Below are 18,996 nucleotides of genomic sequence, written 5' to 3'. Positions count from 1 at the left end.
GTGTTCTGTGCATTTAGGGTAATTCGAGCATTTGGGCTAATATTCCCTTATCAATAAGTGCATACCATGTGTGTTTTTCTGTGATTGGGTTACCTCACTCAGGATGATAGTTTCCAGTTCCATCCATTTGCCTATGAATTTCATAAAGTCATTGTTTTTGACAGCTGAGTAGCATTCCCTAATTTCTTTCTCGGCTTGTTTCTCTTTTGTGTAGAGGAAGGCTACTTATTTATTTGAGTTAATTTTATACACAGCAACTTTGCTGAAGGTGTTTATCAGGTTTAGTAGTTCTCTGGTAGAACTTTTGGGATCACTTAAATACCAAATATCCAAATAGTGATATTTTGATTTCTTCCTTTCCAATCGGTATCCCTTTGATCTCCTTTTGTTGTCCGATTGCTCTGGCTAGGACTTTGAGAACTATATTGAATAAGTAGGGAGAGAGTGGGCAGCCTTGTCTAGTCCCTGATTTTCATGGGATTGCTTCAAGTTTCTCTCCATTTAGTTTAATGTTAGCAACTGGTTTGCTGTATATGGCTTTTACCATGTTTAGGTATGGGCCTTGTATTCCCTTTCTTTCCAGGACTTTTATCATGAAGGGGTTTTGAATTTTCTCAAATGCTTTCTCAGCATCTAGTGAAATGATCATTTGGTTTTTATCTTTCAGTTTGTTTATATAGTGGATTATGTTGACGGTTTTCTGTATATTGAACCATCCCTGCATCCCTGGAATGAAGCCTACTTGATCATGATGAATGATGGTTTTGATGTGCTCTTGGATTCTGTTTGCAAGAATTTTGTTGAGTATTTTTGCGTCGATATTCATAAGGGAAATTGGTCTGAAGTTCTCTTTCTTTGTTTGGTCTTTGTGTGGTTTAGGTATGAGTAATTGTGGCTTCATAGAAGGAATTCGGTAGCACTCCATCTGTTTCAATTTTGTGGAATAGTTTGGATAGTATTGGTATGATGTCTTCTATGAAGGTCTGATAGAATTCTGCACTGAACCCATCTGGTCCTGGGCTCTTTTTGGTTGGGAGACCTTTAATGACTGCTTCTATTTCGTTAGGAGTTATGGGTTGTTTAAATGGTTTATCTGTTCCTGATTTAACTTCGGTACCTGGTATCTGTCTAGGAAATTGTCCATTTCCTGCAGATTTTCAAGTTTTGTTGAATATAGGCTTTTGTAGTATGATCTGATGATTTTTTTTAATTTCTTCTGATTTTGTAGTTATGTCTCCCTTTTCATTTCTGATTTTGTTAATTCGGACACAATCTCTGTGTCCCCTGGTTAGTCTGGCTAAGGGTTTATCTATCTTGTTGATTTTCTCAAAGAACCAACTTTTGGTTCTGTTGATTCTTTCTGTGGTCCTTTTTTTTCTACTTGGTTGATTTCAGCTTTGAGTTTGATTATTTCCTGCCTTCTACTCCTCCTGGGTGTATTTGCTTCTTTTTGTTCTAGAGCTTTTAGGTGTGCTGTCAAGCTGCTGATATATGCTCTCTCCTGTTTCTTTCTGCAGGCACTCAGAGATATGAGTTTTCCTCTTAACACAGCTTTCATTGTGTCCCATAAGATTGGGTATGTTGTACCTTCATTTTCATTAAATTCTAAGAAGTCGTTAATTTCTTTCTTTATTTCTTCCTTGACTAGGTTATCGTTGAGTAGAGAATTGTTCAACTTCCATGTATATGTGGCGTTCTTCCCTTATTGTTATTGTAGACCAGCTTTAGCCCTTGGTAGTCTGATAGGACGCATGGGATTATTTCTATCTTTCTGTATCTGTTGAGGCCTGTTTTATGACCAATGGTCAATTTTCGAGAAAGTACCATGAGGTGGTGAGAAGAAGGTTTGTCCTTTTGTTTTAGGATAGAATGTTCTAAAATATCTGTTAAATCCATTTGGTTCATGACTTCTCTTAGTCTGTCTATGTCTCTGTTTAATTTCTGTTTCCATGACCTGTCCATTGATGAGAGTGGGGTGTTGAAATCTCCTGCTATTATTGTGTGAGGTGCAATGTGTGTTTTGAGCTTTAGTAAGGTTTCTTTTACGTATGTAGGTGCCCTTGTATTTGGGGCATAGATATTTAGGATTGAGAGTTCATCTTGGTGGATTTTTCCTTTAATGAATATAAAGTGTCCTTCCTTATCTTTTTTGATGACTTTTAGTTGGAAATTGATTTTATTTGATATTAGAATGGCTACTCCAGCTTGCTTCTTCTGACCATTTGCTTGGAAAGTTGTTTCCCAGCCTTTCACTCTGAGGTAGTGTCGGTCTTTGTTTCTGAGTTGTGTTTCCTGTAGGCAGCAAAATGATGGGTCCTCATTACATATCCAGTTTGTTAATCTGTGTCTTTTTATTGGGGGAATTGAGTCCATTGATGTTGAGAGATATTAAGGAATAGTGAGTGTTGCTTCCTGTTATATTTGTGTTTGGATGTGAGATTATGTTTGTGTGCTTGTCTTCTCTTTGTTTTGTTGCCAAGACGATTAGTTTCTTGCTTTTTCTAGGGTGTAGCTTGCCTCCTTATGTTGGGCTTTACCATTTATAATCCTTTGTAGGGCTGGATTTGTAGAAAGATATTGTGTAAATTTGGTTTGTCATGGAATATCTTGGTTTCTCCATCTATGTTAGTTGAGAGTTTTGCTGGATACAGTAACCTGGGCTGGCATTTGTGTTCTCTTAGGGTTTGGATGACATCTGTCCATGATCTTCTGGCTTTCATAGTCTCTGGTGAGAAGTCTGGTGTAATTCCGATAGGTCTGCCTTTATATGTTACTTGACCTTTTTCCGCTACTGCACGTCACTTGAAGCAGAAAAGTGACAGGGGGAGTTTCTTTTCTGGTCCAATCTATTTTGGAGTTCTGTAGACTTTTTGTATGTTTAGGGGCATCTCTTTCTTTAGGTTAGGGAAGTTTTCTATGATTTTGTTGAAGATATTTACTGGTCCTTTGAGTCAGGAGTCTTCACTCTCTTCTATACCTATTATCCTTAGGTTTGATCTTTTAATTGTGTCCTGGAGTTCCTGTATGTTTTGGGCCAGTAGCTTTTTCCGTTTTACATTGTCTTTGACAGTTGTGTCAATGATTTCTATGGAATGTTCTGCTCCTGAGATTCTCTTCTATCTCTTGTATTCTGTTGGTGATGCTTGTATCTATGTCTCCTTGTCTCTTCCTTTGGTTTTCTATATCCAGGGTTATCTCCCTTTGTGCTTTCTTTATTGCTTCTATTTCCATTTTTAACTCCTTTACCTGTTTGATTGTGTTTTCCTGTAATTCTTTCCGGGATTTTTGTGTTTCCTCTCTATAGGCTTCTGCTTGTTTATTTGTGCTTTCCTGCATTTCTCTAAGGGATTTCTTTATGTCTTTCTGGACATCCTCTATCATAATGATCAAATGTGATTTTAAATCTAGATCTTGCTTTTCTGGTGTGTTTGGATATTCAGTGTTTGCTTTGGTGAGAGAATTGGGCTCCGATGATGCCATGTAGTTTGGGTTTCTATTGCTTGGGTTCCTGTGCTTGCCTCTTGCCATCACGTTGTCTCTGGTGTTACCTTGTTCTGTTATTTCTGACAGTGGTTAGACCTTCCTATAGGCCTGTGTGTCAGGAGTGCTAAAGACCTGTTTTCCTGTTTTCTTTCAGCCAGTTATGGGAACAGAGTGTTCTGCTTTCAGGCATATAGTCATTCCTGTCTACTAGTCTTCAGGTGTTCTTGTGGGCCTGTGTCCTGAGTCCACCAGGCACGTCACTTGAGCAGAAAATTGGTCTTACTCTCTGGTCTGAGCTTGAAGTCGCTCCTTGGAGCTGGGTTTCAGCTCTCCGTGAGAGCAGCAACCAGAAGGGCCTGCCCTACCTTCCCTCGGGTTCCTGTGCACAGGGGGCCCAGATGGCGCTAGGTGTTTTCCTCTAGATTCAGAAATGTGGGCAGAGAGTAGTCTTCTCTGGCTTCCCAGGCGTGTCTGCCCCTCTGAAGGTCTAGCTCTCCCTCCCATGGGATTTGGGTACAGGGAGCTGTTGACCGGGTCCCTTCAGATCCAGGTGGAGTCTGGACTGCAGAGTTACTGCAGCTTGAGTGCCCCTATCTTCCTGTTCCCAGATGCCCTGTACAGTTTCCTCTTGGGCCATGGATGTGGGCAAGGATGGGCAGTACTGGCAGTCTCTCCTGTCCTACAGTCTCAGGAGTACCCACCTGTCTGGGTGATGAGCTCTCTCTCCCATGGGGTTTGGGAGCAGGGAGCTGTGGGCCAGGATCAGCGAGGTTTGGGCCCCAGCTTGAAACTGGAAGTGCCAGGTCCTGGAGAAATTTTGCCTTTGTGAGTCCTGAGTGCACCAGGCAGATTACTTGGAGCAGAAAAGTTGGTCTTACCTCTGGTCTTGAGCCTGGAGTCGCTTCTCAGTGCCGGTTTCAGCTCTCTGGGAGGGCAGCAACCAGAAGGGCCTTGCCTTCTCTTGGGACCTGTGCACAGGGGGCCCAGATGGTGCTAGTTGTTTTCCTCTAGAGTCAGAAATGTGGGCAGAGAGTAGTCTCCTCTGACTTATCAGGCATGTCTGCCCCTCTGAAGGTCTAGCTCTCCCTCCCACCCACATTTCAGTCTTAATAGCCTTACTATGCAAATGTAGGACTATGTATGCACCAGTAACACAATTGTTTACTTTTACTGATGATATAGGTATCTTATTCAAATGAAGGTTTGTTTTGGACCAATCCAAGGAATGTTTTGTACCAGTTAAATCAAACATCTTATATAAATGAAGGATCATATTTAAACCAATTAACACACTTATTTATAGCCAAGTCACAACAGCCATACAATGCAACTGAAGGACTGCGTATGCACCTGTCTTAATATTCTCCACTTATTCACTGTCAGAAGTAAGCATTGTGCTTAAATGAAGGATTGTATTTGGGCCAATCATGGCCACATAAACCAGAAACAACTTTGCACTCAAATATTTGTTCTCCTAAATTATTTAACCTCATTTCTATTGTGACAGCTGTCCTTGTGCACAAATCAACATATGTAATATTAAGTTATATACTTAATGATTTATATGCTTACCACCACAAATGTGCCTGCCATTAAACACTTTATAGATTTATACAGCTAACTCTTTATGAACATGGCTTTATCAGAGGAAAATATATTTTCTTTGTAGAGGTGATTTTGCTCATTAATCTAGTGAATTGAAATGTAGGTAGTTTAACAGCCTCCAAACTCCATTTAAGCAGGGTCTATGTCTAGTGCATCTTCAAAGTCTTATAAAAGTGGTCCATGAAAAAAGAAAGCATTTTGGATGTGACAGCAGGATTAGTGAAAACTGTGTTAAATTCTATGTTTTTCTGAGCAGAAATTGGCTGGATAATGAAAATGATGCCATGGGTATACCCCAATACGTATTGTCAGACTTAAAAATGACCCTACACTTTAACTATCTTTTTTGTATATTATTATGTTACAAAATGCATTGGTTTTTTTTCTTTTTTTTTTTTTTTTTTTTTTTTTTTTTTTTTTTTTTTTTTTTTTTTTTTTTTTTTTTTTTTTTTTTTTTTTTTTTTTTTTTTTTTTTTTTTTTTTTTTTTTTTTTTTTTTTTTTTTTTTTTTTTTTTTTTTTTTTTTTTTTTTTTTTTTTTTTTTTTTTTTTTTTTTTTTTTTTTTTTTTTTTTTTTTTTTTTTTTTTTTTTTTTTTTGTCAACAAGGTAGAGTCATCTGAAAAGAGAGAATTTTGTTGAAAAATGATTTATGTGGGTAGGGAACAAATGATGAACAGTTCCATCCCTAGACAGACAGTCCTGAGTTGCTCTTTTAACACGATGATATGCAGTATTCTAACTTTCTTTTTACTTATTTCTTCTTGTCAAGGTGGAGTTGGCTCCTGATATTAGCCTTCAATATAAAGGAGAGCTAACCATTGTTTTGCGTTATATTCCTCCAGAGGAGAACCTTATATTTCCAGTAGAACAACCTCAAGGTAGGGTAAAAATCAATAGCCCTGATCAGTAACACTCTGTTTCTACAACTGAGTAAGTAAGTTAGGGTTACTTTCCCAGTACAATAATGCAACAGGGTTGGAGTAACTGTCTTTTACAGTGTATGTAGAGAAGAGGAATGCATGACAAAAATCCATACTTAGAAACCAACCCTGATAGGGAGATTCATTACCCATCAGTTCAAAAGACACATAATCTTTCCCAACGTAGGAAAGAGCTCTTATGTGAGGGATGTGATTTCACAGAAGCTTCTCTATGGACTCATTCACAGCTATTCATAAAGAAAAGAAAAAATATCTGGCATAAAACGAAACAAAAAAGAGAAAATCCAGATGCAATCAATTTGATCTTTTTTTTCTTTTTTTCCTCCTTCCATTAACATCTTAGTCAGATTCCTTTATCTTGCTATTCATGGTCACTTTCCTCAGTGTTTCCCTGTGAAAGTAACTCATCTCATGGTCTGAGTTTTCTTATGTCAAAAGAGTGGTGTCTGTAGTTCTTTGTGTCAGATTGAGGCTTTGTGATCTTTACCCCATCCACTTTGTCAGTGCTAAGAAGTGAGCCCTAAAAACAGGCAAGTAAAATTATTCAGACTGATAAAGTTATAGTAAGGAATATACATATATACACATAGGCATGTAATAACTCTCAATGAAAAAAAGAGACCATGAATTTGAAAGAGAGCAAGAAGAGATGTATGGGAAAGTTTGGATGGAGGAAAGGCAGAATGAAATGATATAATTATAATTTTAGAAATAAAAGAAAAATATTAAAAATAATGTGAGGAATAAATTGGTTCATATATGGAAGGTATTTCAAAGAGTATTAAGTTTAAATAAAAGTGGCAGTCACCTAGTGGTTACTGCTCATATTGAACCTATTTCATTAGAAAAAGTATGGGAAGTGAAAATGTTTTCTCCCAACCACAAAATTTAACTGAATCTAGAGCTGATCCTGCATAAAATGGGAGTTATAGACTATTCCACTTGTAAGTTAGTTTAATGTATCAAAGTCATAGAAATGTCTTTCTTGTGTCTGGCTTTCACCAGAGCTCTTTCTTAATAAGAACAGGATGGTGGACCAGGAAGGATCTTTTCCATTCTATTCTTTTAGAAGCTTTACAGGGCTGTGGTTAAATTTTTTAAAAAGAGAGTAAATAAAAATTAAAAAGAGGGGGTTGGGGATTTAGCTCAGTGGCAGAGCGCTCCCCTAGCAAGAACAAGGCCCTGGGTTTGGTCCCCAGCTCCTAAAAAAAAAAAAAAAAAAAACAAAAATTAAAAAGAGGCAATGACGTTATGAGCGAAATATATTATGGGGTACTGGAAGGAACTGCAGAAAGAGTATAGGGTGGATATAAGCAAGAAGTACTGTATATATATACACAAAATTTTCAAACACTAACATTTTATTTATTTATTTATTTATTTTGCTTACATTTAAATTAAGTTTAAATTAAAATTAAAAATTAAATACATATTTATTTTTTAAATTTATTTATGTCTATTTTTCAGTCTAGACAAAAATGAAAAACCTATGAAGAAGTCTGTTAGGAAGGAAACTTTCATATTTATATATTTATTTATACTACATATTGTGTATATATAATCACAAAACGCTTGATTGTCAGAAAAAAAATAATTATTTGAAGATGTCCCTTGTAAATTGTGAAGTAGACTCTCTAATCTCCTCCACCTCCGCTCTTTGCAGGAAAGAAGATCTTTAAAAGGGGAAAGAAGAAAGAGTCACCTGCCATTTCTGGGGGAATACTTGAAGTTTTCATCAAAGAAGCAAAGAATCTGACAGCAGTAAAAGCAGGGGGCACTTCTGACAGCTTCGTCAAGGGGTAAATTTGTTTTAGCTCATGTCAGATGATACTTGTTGGTGTTGAGGGGAACTACGAGCCACTGAACAGCGGTAGTTGTAAGAGGCGCACGCTCAGCTTATCGGATGTGGTTTGGAAGAGCTCCCCTTAAGTCGTTGCTCTTACGTCTAAAGCAATGTCAGAATGGATGGGAGTTTGTGTCCCAGCTTTTGCTGTGCTTCCAGCACATTTTCTGAGGTCCCATCACTCTGAAGTTTGGAAGACTTTCCCAGGAGACTCGTTTCTCAGAGAAAAAAAAAACCAGCATGATTTTCTATGTATAATTAGACTTTTATTTTTGCTCTGTTATCATTTGGTACAACAAACAAAATATTAAATACTTGCTGGTTTGCTCTCTTAGGGAACATTGTAAAATGCAGAAAACATCAGCATCTGCCCTGAGAGTATGTGAGAGTGTATGTATACGCATAATATATACAAGGACTACCGGACATATTACATATTATTTTGCATATTATATATACCTAATTAGATTATATATATTATGTTCTATACTTACTATATACAGCAAATGGCAGTTCCTTGAAAGAGCACTGCCCTTTAAATGGATATTCTTGCTTATTCTAGGGAATCCAAATAGCAAATCTCCCTTGTTTCTGACTGCTGGAGAATTCTTCTCATGCAATTAGAGGAACTGGGCTAAAGCGTATGTTTTCATTCATTCAAGCAAACAGTCAAATGTATATATATTAAGCATTAGATGCTATACTTTAAAAAAAATAGATATGAAAGCTGACCTCACGGAGCGCCATGAAACATAGGTGATAAAGCAAGTTCCCATGATGTCAAGCCATGGCATTAGTCTTTGAGGCAGAAATGTTGTCCTTTTGAAAGGTGATCCAGACCTGATAGTAATGCCTGAAGTCCCAGTACTGTAGAGACTGAGTCAGGCTGATAAGTGTGTGTTCATTTTGGGATACATGTAGCAAGTTCCAGGCCAGCTGGGGTCACAGGGTAAGATTCTGTGTAAAGGTGAATTTTCCCACAAGGAAATAAATCATACCTTTATTTTCATGTGTTTTAAGTTTGGTGAACCTTGTAATAAGGAGAAAAAGATAACTAGGGTCTTCCCATTGATGTATAACATTCTTTAGCATAAAGGAAATCTTTTCTTTGGATCATGCTGCTGCAGTTTGCCTCAGGAGCCCCAGCACCCAGTTTAGGACTCTGTTCCTTACTGTCTTTTTGGAAAGCATATTTTTCTGCCTATGATGGCCTTCTAGGGATGACTTAATACTGTTTGAACAGTATTTACATTCTCTTCCTGAGAATTTATCAGCAAGAAGAATAAAGAACAGTATTTCATTCTATTTTTAAACTAACTTTCGAGTAAATTATCTTCTGGATGCTGGAATATTAAGCTAATTGAAAAATGCACTAAGGAGTGGGACAGACCTCTGGCAGAGAACCCAGGTTCAATTTCCAACGCCCACATGGTAGCTTACAACTATCAGTAACTACTGTCTCAGGAGATCTGATACCCTCTTTTTGGTTTCCACAGCCACTGCTCACCCATGATGCATAGACACACATGTAGGAAAAACACCCATGCACATGTGTCTTAGTTTGGCTTTTACTGCTGTGAACAGACACCATGACCAAGGGTATTCGGGTAAGAATAACACTTAATTGGGGCTGGCTCACAGGTTCAGAGATTCAGTATCGTCAAGGCGGGTGCATGGCAGCAGGCAGACAGGGTGCAGGAGGAGCTGAGAGTTCTACATTGTCATCTGAAGGCTGCTAGGAGAAGACTTGACTTCCAGGAAGCTAGGACGAGGGTCTTAAAGTCCATGCCCACAGTGACACACCTACTTCAACAAGGCCACAACCTCCTCCAACATGGCCACACCTCAAAATAGTGCCAAGCACATACAAACCACTACAACATGCAAATAAAGAAATAAAAAAAATATAAAGAAATAAAAAAAATATAAATACCTTTAAAAATGAACTGCGATATATTTTCAAAGAGCCAGTGAGAATGCAAGAACAGATACATAGGTAATGTTACATAATTACATAGGTTCTACTTGTGAACTAAAGTATTTGAGGCTTAAGAATGACATCTTGGGCACACATGATTTGCAAGTAAAGGGAAACGGGCTTGCCACCAAACACAATGGACCAATTTTGATAACAAGAACCCACCTGGTAAAAACCAAGATCTGACACTTAGAGGTTGTCCTCTGGCCTCTCTACACATGCCATGACATTCTCCACACACACACACACACACACACACACACACACACACACACAGAGAGAGAGAGAGAGAGAGAGAGAGAGAGAGAGAGAGAGAGAGAGAGAGAATAAAAAAATAAATACTAAAGCATTTAAAGAAATGTATTTTGTCTTATATGTAAACAATGACTAAAGATGATCTAAGGCAGGTATGGAAGCATCCTGATTATCAGGGACAAAAATTTTTTTCAAAGTGTAATTTGTTTTTTACTTATTCACTTTACATCCCACTCACTGCCCCCTCCCAGTTTCTCCCTCCCACAATCCTTCCCTCACCCCCTTCCCTTCTCCTCTAAGTTGGTGAGGACCTCCTGGGTACTTCAAGTCTCTGTGAGGCTAGGTGCCTCCTCTCTCACTGAGGCCAGACAAGGCAGTCCAGATAGAAGAGCATATCCCATGTGAGAGGCTCCACACAGTAGCTGACTGAGACAGATGCAGACAACCACAGCCAAAGAGTAGATAGAGCTTGGGGACTCTTACGGAAGAGGTAGGAGGATTGCAACCCCAAAGGGGATAGGAACTCCACAGAAGGAACAACTGAGTATGTTAACTTGGACCCTTGGGGCTCTCAGAATCTGAACCACCAACCAAAGAACATACACGGGCTGGACCTAGGCTTCCCCACACTTATGTAGCAGATGCGCAGCTTGGTCTTCATGTAGGTCCTGAACAACTGGAACGGGGTCTATCCCAAAAGGTGTTTTTGTTTTGTTTTGCTTTGCTTGCTTTGTTTTGTTTTGTTTTTATGTCATCTTCCCCATGGATGAGGACAGCTAGCTCTGCAGGGCTCAGCTGTCCTATGCAAACCTGGGCTGGTAGGAAGTGCTGGTAAGAAGTGTCCATAACTGTTTCACAGAGCTACTTCTAGCATTCCATTGGCCAGAACCCAGTTCTGTGGCTTGATGAGTTGCAAGAGAGTGTAAGCAAATATGGCATGCTCAAATTTAGAACCAGAGACTTTAAATGACGGGAATACAAAAAATAAAATAAAATAAGCTGTAAGATGGTAATAAAACCTGGGATTTTTTAAAGAAAAATAAAGATAGAATGAAGATTGGGAGATAATAGTGTTCACTGATAAATTTAATTTTTTTTCCTTTTGGGTGATAGTTCTGAAATTAAACCTAGGGCATTCCTAGATAAGCCCTCTGTCATTGCCCCACTTACTAGTGCTGACTGATATAGTAAATGGAATGCCACATGACACAGTTATCTTCTTTATTCCTGACTATTTACATGTATTTTTTGGAATTGTCTCAAGTACTGATTCCATATACACACTCATTTTCTTTCCTTAACCATGTTTCCTGAAGGCACAAAGAGGTTTGTGAGTTAGAGTTTGAACAAAATAGAGGGGATCTAGGATGAGTTTGAACAAAATAGAGGGGATCTAGGATGCCAGTAGTCTACCTAAGAAGAGCTTATAGGAAACACCAGCAAAAAATATATATATATATAGACCATGAAGCAAAAGAGAGAGGGAAATGGATTTAAAAGATCTGTTAATGAGAAGGTTATTACTGTAGGCCACTAGAGTTCATTTCCACCGGGGAAGAAACAAGACCTACATACAATGGCCCTTAGGAGTATCCCTCAAAGAACTAGGGAACTCATCAACCGTTTTGCAAAACCTACTGATTGAGAATTGACCTTCAAGCATTTCATGTTCAGTAACTTCGGGGTGCTCTGAACATAATGGAGAAAACTCACACAGAACCTGGTAACCTGATAGCACAGCATTTGAGGCAGAAAGCTGAAAACCTGCCAAAAAAAACTATCTACTGTGCCTGCCAATCAGCTAACAGATGACCCAGAAGACACAAAGCAAAGCTTTCATTAGTGGCTACCACCAGGGGGGTCTTTTCTTTACCAGATGGAGAACCAAATATTTGGAAGGATTTGGAAAGACAGAAACTGTAGTCAGAAATGAAAGGAGGGCATTTTATTATTGTAGCACTAGTCGTCTCTCCAAATAAAATATTATTTAAGTTTATAAAAACCAGGGAGAGGACATCAACTGTGCATATTGTGTTCACATGCAATTCCAAAGAACTGTGAGGAATTGAAGTGACAGCTCACGGGTAGCAAATTGTTTTGCTTACTTTCCCACTGAATGTTTCCTTTCACAGCTACCTGCTTCCTGATGATAACAAAGCCACCAAGCACAAAACTGCGGTTGTAAAAAAGAGTGTCAATCCTCAGTGGAACCATGTGTTCATATTCAGCGGTCTGTATCCTCAGGATATACAGAATGCTTGCCTAGAACTCACCATCTGGGACAAGGAGGCCTTTTCCAGCAACATCTTTCTAGGAGGTGTTCGTTTAAATTCCGGAAGCGGTAAGGACCTGGGTGAGCTGGAGCTCATGTATGACTAGAATGAGCAATGCTGTGGTTACTACTGGTGTAAATGTGTGGTAGATTATCATGCTGTTTGAGCTACAACTAATCCCTGAAATAATCAGTGTGTTTCTATGGTAACCTTGTATCCTTAGGCTTTAAGTCGAAGAAATGTTGTATTAATATTTGGTACCTTAATAGAAAAATCTTAATACATTCATATAAGTGAATTTCAAGTACTCTTTTTGGGTCTTACCTCAAGTTTTTCTCAGGTAAAGATCTCCAAGACAGCACAGAATTTGATAGGAGAGGAGGGACTCCTAAAATCACTATTACTGAAACATCTTTTCACTGTCTAGTGTTTCAGCTCAACTATGATCAAGTTGAATGGAAACTGAATTTTCTCTACAAACAACACCTGACGTTGTTCATATGAGCAATATGTCTTAGCTTGCTTTCTGTTGCTATCATGAAGACAATGACCAAAAACAACTTGGGGAGGAAAGGGTTCATTTCACTTCACAAATTATGGATCACCATGATGGGAAATCAAGGCAGGAACTGCAGGCAGAAACCTAGAGGCAGAAACTGAAACAGAACCATGGTGGGATGCTGTTTACTTGTTTGTACAGCTTGTTTCATATATAACCTAGGACTGCTTATAGATTTTCCAGGGGCCAATCAGATTGGTGTATTTTCAATGACCCAAAAGTGTGTCATGTTGATAGAAAACTAAACAACACAAAATGAAAGCACATAACTCATAAAATACAGCAGGGTATGAACTGGATAGGGAGACATATTGTAACAGCCAAATGCTTTAGCACTAGGAGTGCACATGCAGTTACCTCAAATCACTTTACCCCATAACTTAGGCCAGCCATAAGCCATGGCATTTGGGTTGAGAAAGACTCCATCTATATGAAAACGTTTTTATATATTAAGGAAAACAGGGGTACATATGCCAGTAAAATTGAAATCTCCAAGGGCCAGAGAAGTAGTCGTGGTACATATCTGAACTCACATTAACTTGGTTTAGATGAGCCAGTTTTCTGCCAAGCTACAAAGTAGGGTAGAAATGAGATATCAGGAGCCATTCTGATTTCTCTGCACAACCTAAGCAGAAGGAAGTCATGGGGATTCAAAACACTGATTCATTTTAGCACCTCACTACATATGGGGCCTGAGAAGAGGCCAAAAGGATTTCTTCTTAAAACTTCCCCTCAGAGGTTGTTCTTTACCTTCTAGGAAGTCCACTTGTGTGAAATGTTGTCTTTTCCTTCTTTAGGTATTAGCCATGGGAAGGCTGTGGACTGGATGGACTCTCGTGGGGAAGAACAACGCCTTTGGCAAAAGATGGCTGACAACCCTGGGACATCTGTAGAGGGAGTTCTCATGCTACGTTCTAGCATGGCAAAATGTAGGCTCTGAGGGCACCAGTTCTCCCAAAAATACATCTCTGGTTGCCAGCTGTTTCCTCTCAGTGAAAAGACTGGGGCTTTGAAATCACTGAAGAGTATTAGGCCATAATAGGAAACATGTCAGTGCTGTGAACATTTAGGATATTGCTGATTGTCAAAAAACAAAAGTAAAAACCCATATCCTTTTATGTGTTCACTTACTCGGGTCTCCCTTATTAGACAATAGGAGGTGTACTTTTCCAACAATAAAACTGTGCAAAGGCTCATAGGCTTTATGTTGATAAAAATGTTATGAGCTTATTGGAGAATACTGTTTAGATTGGGGGTCCCCATTCTTTTCCAAACTGAGTTACTTAAGGTTTGTTGAGTCTGAGAAGAGAAGGGAACATGAAGGAGGTAGATGGCTTGAAGAATAACAAAAAAAGATACTGGCCTCTTTTTCTTATATTTATTCTGGGATGGCCTGGGGACTGTTTGGAGGACAGGGTAGACTGCTGTTATAGTGGCAAACTTCGGGATGGAGATGGTAATGTTTCAGGTTGTACTGGTGGGACTTTGATAATTACAGAATTTATCATAAACTCCAGCCTCCTTTTCAAGGTAAAGATAACTAAATGATTATGTAGTGTGATGTCTCTCTCTCTCTCTCTCTCTCTCTCTATCTCTCTCTCTCTCTCTCCCTCTCTCCCTCGCTCCCTCCCCCTCCCTCCCTCCCTCCCCCTCCCTCTCTCTGTTTCTCACTAACACACACACACACACACACACACACACACACACACAAAACAAAAACACAGATACATACTAGCATGTGTGTAGAAAATTGGAAGGTAGAGTCATAGGTTACCTTGATGGTAATCTAGCAATTTGAGAACTCTGTTACAAGAAAGTACAAAAAATATATTTTGTCAAATATTTTAAGCAATTCAGTAAATGGAAATAATAAGTAAGGGCCAGCCAATTCATATCTCTACATTTTGTTCACTAGTGAGACTAGTTAACTGAAAAGGGAGATCGTAGGCTGCCCTTCTCCTGTGCTGCTATAGGAGACTCCGTGGTCTCTCCTTCACTTTCACCAAAGTTCTTACTATTTTCTTCTGATATTATAACAGTAAGTATCAAAGCACCCCAAAAGTCAATGACCTAAAATGAAAGCTTTCTTATGCCTATGAAGGTTGCCTAGGAAAGCTCTGCTTCATACTTCCAAGCCTGAAGATGTAAATTAGATGCTTCTTTCTCATCCTCATTAGACTGGAATAGCCTGGTAGTGACAGAGGTATAATTGGATAGGCCTTGTTGCTCAGGCACCTACGTGTAGTATGCCTCATTGGTCAAAAGGAAGCCATATGGCTAAGTCCAAAGTTTCAAAAGGAAATGTGCCTTGTCAACTGATGCCATGATATGAGTGATGGTGGTAGAAAGGATGCTGAACAGAGGCCGGTAATTGAACCCATGTTTTACGTCCTGGCACTTTGATGCCAAACCTAAACTACCAAATTTACTTGCACAGTCAGTTAAACCCAGAAGGGATGCCAAGCCTGGTTGGCCATTTTCTGAGTTCCAACCCTGTGGTCCAAAAAGAGCTGAGGTAACTTGCTCAAAGTCCTGTAGAGCCTGTGACTGAATCCAGACTTAACCCATACGTAACTTTGACATGACTCTGTGATTATCAAGGATCACATGTCAAAGAAAGTAGATCAGAGTCTGATTATTTAAACCTGAACATACATGGTCTATGCCAGATGTCATTGGTTGCACTTGTCATCCTGGCACTGTGGAAGCAGAGGCAGGAGGATCAGGAGTTCAAGGTGAGCCTTAGCTACGTAGAGAATTTTAAGCTATTCTGGGCTATACAGTCAGACCCTATCTCAGTGGCACCCCATACAGCAAAAATAAATAAATAAATAAATAAATAAATAAATAAATAAATAAATAAATAAATAAAAATATAAATATAAAAATGTACATGAAAACCCTTTTAAATACAACAAATGAATGTTAGTCATAGAAAAATGAAAACCATGTTCAGATTCATTCAACATAGTTGTTACACAGTTTTAGATATATTTTTGAAATTTCAAAACTGATTTAAGAATATATTTAATAGTCTTCCTATTAATACACAAACCAATCTAACTGGGTATTTCTATAAACCAAACCCCACATATTCAAAAGAAATTTAAAAAAAAACCCTCATTCTAGTTCTTCATGTAAATAAAAGGCATACATCTTCAGCTCACACTCTCTTTCTAAAATTGTGTGCAAAATAATAACTCAAAATACAAGTGGAGGTGTTGGTATATAACTAGAAACCTAGCATTCAGGAGACTAGTTCAGGAGGACCGGAAGTTCAGCATCAGCCTGGACTATATAATGAGACTCAGTGTCAAAGGTAAAATAGTCTATGAAGAGTATAAAATTCAAGTGCTTAAAGCCTGTGGAGTGGCTTTGCCCACCACTTCTGCATGAAAGTATACTTACTGTTAGCGTTAGTCTTTTCTATGCCTATAGGTTATTACCTTATAGGAATCCATTGAGTATGTTCAGTCAGTGTTATCAGATGCCACAGGAAATATGGGTAATCCATCTATGCTTAATGCTTTTTCTCAACAGACTTTTCTTTTTAAAAGGACAAGCACTTTGAAAAAAATTATACATATATGTGTGTGTGTGTGTGTTTATGTAGATGGTATATGTATATAATTTTTATTTCATAATTATATCATCCAGCTATCCTCTTACATGCATCTACCCTATAGAATTAGACATGTATATGAAGAATGAATACCCATAGGTTCCTGTGTATCTAAAAGAGATCAGAAACAAAGAAAAATTGATGAAAGGAAGTATGAAAACACACCCCAGACTTTTCTGTTTCTAGTTAGTACTCGCTCCTCCCCTTCTGCCTCTGATAATTCTCAGCAGAACTGCAGAACTGTTAACGTCTTCTCTTCGGAGCTCTCTCTCCTTGTTTCTATCCTACTTCCATGATAACACATGCTTACAACTTCAGACTTTCAGATCCAGTGAAGATTTACTTCTCAGCTCTAGACCCTGAGAAAAATCTGTCAATCCAATTTACTTATTCCTGCCCAGTATAAAGCTGAGAAATTATAGGAAATAACATGTAAGTCATAAATATCTGTTCCATAGGATGCCTTGCAAGCCTTATGTAACCAAAAGATCCACTATGACTTTAAGACACAATTTACATAGCAGTTGATGCTGACCATCAACCCAAGCTTGCCAACTTCCAAAGACACTGTCTGACATATGAGCTTGCTTCCAAAATAATCCGTGTTACTACCTCTTTCCTCAATAAAATGCTAATATTTTCTTTTGTTCTCTAGATATACCAGAGACTGCCCAGTCTGGTGTATCTGATTGTATACCCAGTCTGGTATCGTTCTATCTTTCCATTCTTTCTTTCCATTCAGTCTCACGTAAGATTTCCCTTCTCAAGGATTTATTTCTGTAGTTTTATGTAGTGATGGCAACCGTAATCTAACTGCCAGGATGACATCTCCTTCAGGGGACTTTCTTTGGAACTGTAATCAAACTAAGCATTTTGTTATCATTCCTGTTATGGAGTCTTGTTGTTCTAGCCCCTTCTACCTCAGTACTTAGGACATCTATCTTCTAACAAGTGACAGTAACCAGGCTGATTGCTGATTTTTATTTCTCACTGTTCTTTTGCCCTGAGGCAAAGTCAGTCAGGGAATCATAAGTCTACTTAAGCTTCCTTATCCCCACCATAGCACCCAAGTCCACACTAACATTACTACTTTTCATGACTATTTCAGCAAGTTTCCAAACTTTAATCATTTAAAAATTATGTATTATTATTTATTGTGTGTATATACATTGTGTGTGTTACATGCACACATAGAGCCAGAGAATAACTCTGTGGAGTCAGTTCTCTCTTTCCACTTTACAGGGACTCTGGGGATCGAACCTAGGTAATCAGACTTGTTCTGCAAGTACGTTACCAAGTGAGCTATCTCTCTGGCTGTTGTTTTTACAGCCATTCTTGTTCTCCATCATTCCAATACACTCCCTATGAGATTCATCTCAAAATGGTATTTTCAATGTCCAAATATACAGAAAAATTGAAAGAACTTTATAGTGAACACTATTGTATCTATGATCTAGCATTAGCACATGACTATACTTGTTTGTCATTATAGAGATTATATATGACCATCTCAAGTGATCTATGCAACTTTCCATGGGCTTTCAATTGAAATGAAAATAAAATACAAATTATTGTATATGGCCCAGTCTGAGAAGGTCACTGCCTTTTCTCTAGTGCATCCCAGGCTGGGCCTCCCCTCCCTGTCCTCCCTTCCTCTTTAGCCACCCTGTGTACTTTTCTTGTCGTCATTAGCCAAATCCCCAGAAATAATCCCAGTCTTAGATGCTACTTCCTCAGGAAAACCTCCTTGATCCTGTTCTGAAGTTGGCCTTTATTTCCCCTCCACTGCACCTATTACAATTACAATAAATTATTCATGCAATGAACCTGATGCCCATGTCTGCTATCTCCCCTTTATGTAAGATTCATAAGGGCCGGGGCAACACGTTTGCACAGCTCTCTCCCCAGTGCTTGGCTGAAAGTAGCGGATCAAAAGTATTTGTGAAATAAGTCAGAAGGGCACAAAAATAACACCACAGAACGTTGCGCTAGCAAGCACTTTTTTCTTTTCTGTTAATTAATTTATTTACTCATTTTACATCCCGATCATATTTTTAAAAACCACCATTTCAAAGTGAGTGTGGGAAGGAGCAAACAGAGCAAGGATGGATAAAGACCTGTATATCCTAACTAGGAGTCTGGGTCATTGGCTGCATGAAATGGGAACTGCTGAGAGTTCTGAGCTGAAGAAAGTCAAAATAGCATGTATTTTAACAGCATCCCTCTGACTGCAGTATCCAGTACTGGTGAAGAAATAGCAACTTGCAACAGTCAGGCCATTTTCTCCTACAAGGAACAAAATAACAATCTAAAGGTTATAGAAGAATGTAACTGACCTGTCACTCAAAAGCCTAGAAGGAGGGCTTTTACTCTAGTTTGCACAGCCTTGTTCTTCAGGCTCGCTAGACCCTGGCTTAAGACTAGTGATTCTTCATCAC

The 18,996-nt window shown here is 38.6% G+C and overlaps 1 protein-coding gene across 2 annotated transcripts in view; it reads left to right on the top strand.

Annotated features, from left to right (window-relative positions):
• The window catches only part of Sytl5 (synaptotagmin like 5), a 93,584-nt gene extending 79,081 nt beyond the window's left edge, over positions 1 to 14,503 (top strand). For both annotated transcript variants that reach the window (XM_032890038.1, XM_032890037.1), the window contains 4 exons: positions 5,857 to 5,965; positions 7,692 to 7,827; positions 12,237 to 12,445; positions 13,734 to 14,503. In XM_032890038.1, the coding sequence (XP_032745929.1) occupies positions 5,857 to 5,965; positions 7,692 to 7,827; positions 12,237 to 12,445; positions 13,734 to 13,876 (597 nt within the window). In that variant the 3' untranslated portion in view covers positions 13,877 to 14,503. The remainder of the gene's footprint in view (positions 1 to 5,856; positions 5,966 to 7,691; positions 7,828 to 12,236; positions 12,446 to 13,733) is intronic.
• Positions 14,504 to 18,996: the final 4,493 nt, after the last annotated feature.

The sequence above is a fragment of the Rattus rattus genome, chromosome X (assembly GCF_011064425.1).
Source record: "Rattus rattus isolate New Zealand chromosome X, Rrattus_CSIRO_v1, whole genome shotgun sequence".
NCBI classification, from domain to species: domain Eukaryota; kingdom Metazoa; phylum Chordata; class Mammalia; order Rodentia; family Muridae; genus Rattus; species Rattus rattus.
The sequence above is the reverse complement of the archived record's forward strand: the minus strand, read 5'-3'. Positions and strand labels throughout refer to the sequence as shown.